Source organism: Stomoxys calcitrans, chromosome 1, assembly GCF_963082655.1.
Source record: "Stomoxys calcitrans chromosome 1, idStoCalc2.1, whole genome shotgun sequence".
Lineage (NCBI taxonomy): Eukaryota > Metazoa > Arthropoda > Insecta > Diptera > Muscidae > Stomoxys > Stomoxys calcitrans.
In genome coordinates, this window is record NC_081552.1 from 236,367,269 (window position 1) to 236,376,837 (window position 9,569).

At 41.9% G+C, this 9,569-nt stretch overlaps 1 protein-coding gene across 1 annotated transcript; it reads right to left on the reverse strand.

The window, feature by feature from the left end:
- Positions 1–552: 552 nt before the first annotated feature.
- LOC106093731 (cuticle protein 16.5-like) lies at positions 553–965 on the reverse strand. Its single transcript, XM_059368983.1, has 2 exons — positions 954–965; positions 553–855 (listed from the first exon to the last, which is right to left on the reverse strand). Exons 1-2 carry the CDS (start codon positions 963–965, stop codon positions 553–555), a joined length of 315 nt encoding a protein of 104 aa, XP_059224966.1.
- Between the last annotated feature and the right edge of the window lie 8,604 nt (positions 966–9,569).

The following is a 9,569-nucleotide window of genomic DNA, read 5'->3' on the forward strand; positions in this document are numbered from 1 at the left end:
AGACAGACGGACAGACAGACGGACAGACAGACGGACAGACAGACAGACAGACAGACGGACAGACAGACGGACAGACAGACGGACAGACAGACGGACAGACAGACGGACAGACAGACGGACAGACAGACGGACAGACAGACGGACAGACAGACGGACAGACAGACGGACAGATAGACGGACAGATAGACGGACAGACAGACGGACAGACAGACGGACAGACAGACAGACAGACGGACATAGCTAAATCGAATCAGAATCGATTCTGAGTAGATCGGTATACTTATCAATGGGTCAATCTCTCTTCCTTCTGAGTGTTATAAACAAATGCACCAAGTTATAATACCCTGTACCACACTAGTGGTGTAGGGTATGAAAATATATATTTTAAATCGAGGAAAATTATAAAACTTAAACACTAAATAAAATCAAAATTAATCAAAATTGTTTTCAACTGCACAAGAACACCTTATTCAAATCAATTCATTGTAGAAAATACCAAATCCATTGCCAGTCAGTAGTATCAATCATCCATTTCAGCCATAAAAGCCCTCTTTACCAAACATGACCATAACCCAAGCCAAGACCATGAGTGTAGCCCAAACCACCATAGGCTAAACCATGACCATAACCCAAGCCTAGAGCAGGAGCAGCATAGCCGACTTTAGCCACAGGAGCAGCATAAGAGATTGCAGGAGCCGCAGCAATTTTAGTGATGGCTGGAGCGGCATAGGAATGAGCATACGAGACGGCAGGAGCTGCAGCAATGGCATGACCTCCCAAATAACCATGGCCCAGACCACCCACATAACCAGGAGCGGCGGCAACACAGGCAACGAAGGCCAAGGCAACAAAGATCTAAGGAGGAGTAAAGAAGCGAAGACAATTCTTTAAATTGTTTCATATCCTTTTTTATTTGGTTTTATAAAGAGCTCCCCTCCTTTGCAATAACTTACAAACTTAAACATTTTGTTGGGCGTTTTTAGGAAACTCTACGTTCTTTGTTCTATAACAGCTCACTTGAGTTTGTATAGATTGTTCTTAACTCCAAACTTATTTATACTATATGGCCAAATCTGTAAATTTGTTGTCATAGGCAATTACTTTAACATTGTTAAAGAAAATTGTTGCAACAACTTTCTAAAGTACCTGCAGCTCTTTTACTAAATCACATGTCACAGCTGCATATTGGTAAGCGGATAGCACGCATGCCTTGCAACTGATGATTAGACCATACAATTTTGTTTGAAACCCTTAATTAAAATAATGAAATCAATCAATATTTTCATCCATTTACGCAGCTACATAAATCGATTGCCAAAGCATAGATCATATGGTTGAACGCCCACTTGAGAGACATTGGACTTAACAGGCCTTTTTTTTTTTTGTTATCAAATCAAATCTCCATAGGGTCTAAAGTTAACTGAAAAACTTGGCTTATATTAAACAAGTAAAAAGGGATTAAGTTCGGCCGGGCCGAACTTAGGATACCCACCACCTCGGGTATATCTATAAACCCCCTTTCGTTGCAATCCAGTGAAATTTGGATAACGTATGCACCCAAATTTGGCACAGTCTACTAATTATAAATCACTGTTGAATTTTGTATTTAAAATTTCAACAAAATCGGGTAATAAATAAAGCTTTTCTGAGCTCCCGACCCTTAATCGACATATCGGTCTATATGACAGTTATATCTAAATACAGTCCCATCCGAACCATATTTGAGGCGGATGTCGGGAAACCTAAAGCTACCCACTGTTTCAAATTTCAGCGAAATTGGATAAAAAATAGCTTTTATGGGCTTCAGACCCTTTATTGGCAGATCGGTTTATGTGGCAGCTATATCCAAGTATAGTTCGACCTCAACCATATTAAACTCGGATATCGGGAGGTTCAAGACAACTCACTGTTTCAAATTTCAGCCAAATCGATCAAAAAATAAAGCTTTTATGGGCTTCAGACCCTTAATCGGGAGATCGGTCTATATGGCAGTTATATCTAAATATAGTCCGACCTGAATCATATTTGGGTCCTATATTAGGAGGAGTAAAACTACTCAAATTTTCAAATTTCAACGAATTCGGGTAAAAAATAAAGCTTTTATGGGCTTTAGACCATTTATCGGCAGATCGGTCTACATGGTAGCTATATTTAAATATGATCCGATCTGAACCATATATGGGTCATATGTTGGGAGGTGTAAAACTACTAACTGTATAAAATTTCAGCGAAATCGGTAGAAAAATAATGCTTTTATCGGCATCAGATCCTTTATTTGGAGATCGGTCTATATAACAGCTATATCTAAATATAGTCCGATTTAGTCCATATTAAGGTCAGATGTCGGGAGCATTAAAATAACCCACTGTTTCAAATTTCAGGGAAATTGGGCAATAATTAAAGCTTTTAAACCCTTTATCGGCAGATCGGTCTATATGGCAGCTATATCTATATATATACCGATCTGAACTATATTTGGATCAGATGTCGGAATGACCTAAACTACCCACTCTTTGAAATTTCAGCGAAATGGGATGAAAAATAAAGTTTTTATGGGCATTACACCTGTTATCGGAAAATCGGTCTATATAGCAGCTATATCCAAATATGGTCCGATTTGGCCCGTTCAAGAACTTAGCCAGCGTGCATCAAAAAGAAGTATCTGTGCGAAATTTCAGCTCAATCTCAATTTTTGAAGGCTGTAGAGTGATTGCAACGGACGGACGGACAGACGGATAGGCGGACAGACGGATAGACGGACACGCAGGGACATCGTTAAATCGTCTTGGAATTTTTAGCTATTATCTTTATGGCAACACTGGTTTAAACAGCTCAAGCACGTTTCGTGTTCACTGTCAAACATCTTCAGTTTGGTCCATAATTTAACCATGAATGCTCTTACAAACAAAAACCGATTGCAAATTATGGGTGCTATGTTAAGAAAGTTCATCGCGCGCTTCTTCCATGCCCATCGACGAAGCGTATTTTTGCTAAATGGATACGTAAATAAGCGATATTGTCGCTTTGGAGTGAAGATAAGCCAGAAGCATTGTGAAAGCTACCAATGCCTGCCGAAAAAGTTACACTTAGGTGCGGTTTGTGGGCTGGTGGCATCATTGGACCGTACTTCTTCAACGATGATGCGAATGGTGAGCGCTATCGTGAGATGAAATCCAACTTTTTTTGTGTCCAAACTGCAAGAGCTTGACTTGCACGACATGTGGTTTGAACAAGACGATGCCACACCGCACGCGTAAGAATGGACTTTTTGAGAAGCGAGTTCGGTGAATATTTTATTTCCCGTCTGGGACCGGTCCATTGTTCACCTAGATCGTGCAATTTAACGCCTTTAGGCTATTTTTTGTGGGGCTATGTTAAAGCTCATGTCTACAGACAGACAAACCCGCTTCAATTGACGCATTGGAAGACAACATTGAAGCATTTATTCGTCGGATACAGCCCGAAATGTTGGAAAGAGTATGCCAAAATTGGACTGAGCGTATGGACCATTTGAGGCCCTGTCACGATCACCATTTGCATGAAATAATCTTTAAACATTCAATTATGTGGACCGTACTATCGATTCAAATAAAAATTTCATGAATTTTGTTTTTTTTTGAATTCATTGCAGAAGTCATTGTGTAATATTTCAGTTCATTCGAATAAGAATTGCGCCTTGTAGGGGCTCAAGAAGCAAAATCGGGAGCTCGGTTTATATGGGAGCTATATCAACCTATAGATCTATTCAGACCATATTGGACATGTACGTTGAAGGTCATAGGAGAAGCCGTTGTACAAAGTTTCTGCAAAACCGTATGACAATTGCGCCCTCTAGAGGCTTAAGATATCAAGACCCAAGATCGGTTTATACGGCAGCTATATAAGGTTTTAGACCGATTTCCACCATAATTCACACAGTTATTGGAAGTGATACCAAAACACCACGTACAAAATTAAAGCCAAATCGGGTAATAATTACTGAATTTCAGCCAAATCGGACTATTATAGCGCCCTCTAGAGGCTCAAGATGTCGAAATCCAAGATCGGTTTATATGGCAGCTATATCAGATAATTAACCGACTTGAGCCATACTTAGCGCAGTTGTTGGAAGTGCTACCACGTGCAAAATTTCAGTCAAATCGGTCGAGAATTGCGACCTCTAGAGGCTCAAGAAGTCAAGACCCAAGATCGGTTTTTATGGCAGCTATATCAGGTTATGGACCGATTTACGCCATACTTAGCACGGTTATTGGAAGTCATAACAAAACACCTCGTGCAAAATTAAAGCTAAATCAGATAAGAATTGCTGAATTTCAGCCAAACCGGATGATTATAGCGCCCTCTAGAGGCTCAATATGTCGAAATCCAAGATCGGTTTATATGGCAGCTAAATCAGATAATTAACCGACTTGAGCCATACTTAGCGCAGTTGTTGGAAGTGCTACCACGTGCAAAATTTCAGTCAAATCGGTCGAGAATTGTGCCCTCTAGAGGCTCAAGAAGTCAAGACCCAAGATCGGTTTATATGGCAGCTATATCAGGTTATGGGCCGATTTACGCCATACTTAGCACAGTAGTTGGAAGTCGTAACAAAACGCCTCGTGCAATTTTTCAGCCAAATCGGATAAGAATTGCGCCCCCTAAAAGCTGAAGAAATCAAAACCCCAGATCGGTTTATATGACAGCTTTATCAGGTTATGAACCGATTTAAGCCATACTCAGCACAGTTGCTGGAACTGACGGACGGACATGGCTAGATAGACTTAAAATGACACGACGGTAATGGGGCCTGAGACGAATATTTCGAGGTGTTACAAACAGAATGACGAAATTAGTATACCCCCATCCTATGGTGGAGGGTATAAAAACCGTCAAGAAGGCTTTAGCAATAAATGGAAATAGTCGGTACGCCCCATTTACTGGAGCGAACAAGGAAAGCAAGAGACTAAAGCTTTGAGAAAGTCATCAATTTTGTCAGACTCTGCACCATAGTAAACCAAACGAGTGACCCTCTCCGGTTTCAGCAGGCTGTTGGATCCTCATCCCTTTTTTGGTAAATAGGGTTGATACGATGCTGAAAAGCCGTATTATCAACGCATCGTTGGCGTAGAGTTCGATTGCGACCAGAGGAACTCCGCAAGGACCCTCTCTTATGGCTTCTGGTTATGAATGTCATTCTAAGATGCATCGAGAAGGAGAGATTGAATGTCTTTGCCTACATGAATGATGTCATCATTATAGTGTGTGGACCTATTATAACTGACCTCGTTCAGGGGACGTTGAAGAAGCTGCCTGAATGTGCAAGGGCTAACGATCTTAGAATAAACCCCAAAAAGACTGAGCTGTTACCTTCGCCTAAGAGGAGGAAACTGCGTGATTTCAGGGGACCTGTCCTGGATGGGGTCTAAACTCAAGAAAGGCTGTGCTGATACTGTGTACCAGAAGCAGGAAGCTGGGTGTTTTGGGACCTGTTCTTGTTGGGGTGAAGCTCCTGATCTTATCCAAATGCAAACTTGTCCATGAACGTTCCATTAAGGAACTGGAGCAAACTTCTCATATATCAATGAGTGCTGTTCGATTCAATTTGAAACTCAATGATAAGGGGCCTCCATTTTATAGCCAAGTCCGAATTGCGTGCCACCTCTTTGGGGAAAAGTTTTTACTTGGCAAATTACCTCACAAGTGTTGCCAGCATTAGGAGGGGATAACCACAGCTGAAAAAATGTTCTGATGTTCCTGCCAGGATTCGAACCCAGGCATTCAGCTACATAGGCGGACATGTTAACTTCAGCGTTACGGTGGCTTCCGCTCCGCTTTTATTCTTGAAGCGAAAATACTCGGAAGGGAGGCAAAAGAGGATTGAATACGCTCTACTCCTGTCGCAACTCGATAAAAAGATGTTGGTGCTCTTCATGTCTAGCGGTCGTTGGGCCAATAATGTCTGGTGAGGCATAGGAGTCTAAACAACTGTGCCCTGCGCAAGATGATAGAGGCAAGGAGAAGTGCACCAAAAGAGACTTCGAGTACCATTCTTGATTTTAAGCTTTTGCACCTGTATCTTGGGTTTGTAGCACCGAAGATCGCCATAAGACTGAAGGAGTCAGGTACATGGCGTTGCTCAAACTTTGAACATTCATTTGATGATGATGCAGCGCGTATGATTATATGTCAGGGAAGGCCTTGCTTGACGAAAGGTTGGGCTTTGATTTCCCGAAAAGTGATCTCCACGCTGGGGCACCCCGCTGTTCCGGGGACCCTGTATATACAGGGATGGGTCTAAATTGGAGGGGAATAGGTGAAGAGTCCTGATTTAATTCGATTTCCCGAAAAGTGATCTCCACGCTGGGGCACCTCGCTGTTACGGGGACCCTGTATATACACGGATAGGTCTTAATTGGAGGGGGAAAAGGTGAGGAGTCCTGATTTAATTCGGTATGATAATTATGAAAGGGTGCAGCTTCTTTCTGATGAGGGTTTCTGAAGGCACTGGAGACGATTATTGCAATGGAGAACGTGGTCCCGATCAGACTTTCATTAAAAACGTAGAAGAAGAGTCAGTCTTGAGTAAATTCGGGAATCTTACAGGATTATGGAGGGGTGCAGCTTCTTTCAGGTGAAGACTTCTGAAGGCACCGGAGACGATGATTGTAATGGAGAACAGTATCAGACTATTACAACATACGTCGGGCCATGTGAGGTCGAAACTGGTTAGAATTTGCATAGAGCTTCTTCCAACCAGGGGAAAGGGTGTCGGGATCTCTTAGGTCCCCCGGACTACTAAGAGGCGGCGAAGAACGAAGCGTTAGACAAGCTGGCCAGGAATGGACTTTTTATTGCCAAAAATCAGTGAGCTCTCCACTGTGGGAGGTTGTTGGTAGGATGGACTCCTAGTGCGAAGCCCGCGCGGATGAAGCGTTGATAAGTGTTTTGCATTGCCAGAGGATAAACGCCCTGTGGCCGAGTGTTTCGAGAAACTGGACGTCGTTTATCCTGCCTCTGAGGACTTCGAATTAATTCCTGACTGGTCATTGCAACGTCAGTTACTTGAAGTCGCGCTGTATCCGTAGAAAGGCAGACTTCTACAGAATGTGGGATGACAAAGAGTTGTTGGAGACGGTCGAGCACCTTTGGGTCCATTGCGGGGAGAAGATACAGGATAATGGGTGAACTCTTCATTCCACGCATGGATTCACTCTACGAAGTTTGTCATTCTGGAGTTATCACACTCCTGTCAATGAGAATTTCTTCTACTGGTCTTCAGCGTTGGTCTTCCACGTAAAAGTCCACGATGATCTAGCCATGTCCGTTCGTCTGTCTGTTGAAATCTCTCTTCAGTCTCTATGAACTAAGATATTGAGCTGAAAGTTTGCACCGACTCTTTTTGTACATAGGCAGGTTAAACTAGAAGAAAGGCTATAGGGGACTATATCTTGAAACAGCCTTCATATAGACCGATTTGCTGATTTAAGATCTTGCGCCTATTTAAGTCACATTTATTATGCGATTTCGTTGAAATTTGGGACAGCAAGTTGTGCTAGGTCCTTTGATACCACTGTTCAACAAGGCCGAGATCGATCCGGATTTGGATACAGCTGCCAAAGAGAGCAATCTCCCGATTGATGGTCTTGGGCCCATTAAAAGTGAATTTATTAACCGATCTCACTGAAATTTAGCATAATGAGTTGTGTTAGGCCCCTCAAAATTCGTACCGAATATCGTCAAGATGCGGCTATACTTGGATGTAGTTGCCAAATGTACCGATCTCACGATTCAAGTTCATGAGCCCATAAAAGCAACGATTATTACCAGATTTCACTGAATTTTGGCTGTGGGCTCTTCGATACCCGTGGGCCAGATAGTTCCATATTTGGATGCTATATAGACCGATCTCCTATAAAAGGCGCATTTACTACCCGATATCGCTGATTTTTGACACAGTGTTTGGCTTTTGGGCGCCCCGATAGCCGAGTTGGTTGTGTGCTTGGATTACCAGGGCAGGGGTTGTGGGTTCGATTCCCGCCAGAAGCCTTGTTATGTCGCTACTGTGGTATCACAATGAACCTAAAAGTGTCTAAGTGAGTCTGTAAAGGACTGCCACTCTTACTTAACCTAGGCTTTTGGACATTAACAGCTATATCAGTTTACAGATCGATTTGAACAATACTTACCATGGATTTTGGAAGGCATAATAAAACAAAACATGCAAAATTTGCGTCAAATCAGATTAAACTTGCGGCTTCCAGGAGGTCAAGATGTCAAATCGGTAAATCGGCCTATACGGGAGCTATATCCAAATCTGAACCGATTTTGGCCATTTGCAATATCAAACGGCCCACATAACTAGGAAGTATCTGTGCAAAATTTTCTGACGGATAGCTTTATTCGTTCACTCTTCAGTCTCTCTATGATTTCGACAGAAGGACGGACAGATGGACGGACATGGCTAGATTGACTTAGTATCTCGATTAGAAGTATATTCTTTATAGGGTAGCACATCAATATTTCAAGGAGTTACAAAAGCAATGACGAGATTAGTATACGCCCAAACTATGGTGGTGGGTGTAATAAGTAATGAAACCAAAGCATATTTCAGGGCGCGAATCTTAATCGATATTTTAAGCCAAAATATTTAAACTTGGGTGGTACCTTTATATGGAACCTTTATTCAAATCTGAATCTGATTTTGACTAAACGTGGAAAATAAAAACCATTCATGTCAAATTCGCGATCTGTACTGATTTTTGCCAAAATGCACAACATTCGTCTTTGAGCTAAAATGACTATACATATGTCTTGATTCTTAAGTAACAAATACAAAAAAACAGCAGACGTACCAACGGTACAGAAAGTACACGCGGAGAGACTGATATGACTAAATCGGATCAGAAAGAAGTTATCAATGCACTATATTCCAGTCACAGTATTGGCTAAGGAACAGTTCTTTTTTTTTGCCAATAAATGCCATCTTAACGTAAACTTGGTTCTAAAATCCTAGAGTGGATCCCAAAGATGTCGTATCAGCACGGGCCGGGCCGAACTTTGGATACCCACCATCTCGGGTATATATGTATACCACCTTTCGTCATAATCCGGTGAAAAATGCATAATGTATGCCCCATAGCAACTTTATCGAAATATGGGCCGATTTGGACCAAATTCGTCAAGGATATTGAGAGGTTTAATAAGTACCAAACACTGTTTAATTTTGTAGAACAAAATATTGTTCTTTTTGGTAGCCATATCCAAATGTAGACCGATCTGAACGATATACGACACGGATGTAGAAAAGCCTAACATAAGTCACTGTGACAAATTTCAGTGAAATCTGATTATAAAGGCGCTTTTTCTGTGACAAAGACTTTAAATTGCGATATCGGTCTATATGACAGCTATATCCAAATCTGGAGCGATTTGGGCCAAGTTGCACAAACATTTCGAAGAGCCTAACTCAACTCACTGTCCCAAATTTCGGCGACATCGGACAATAAACGCGCCTTTTATGGTCCCAAAACCCTAAATCGAGAGATCGGTCTATACGGCAGCTATATCCAAATCTGGACCGATTTGAG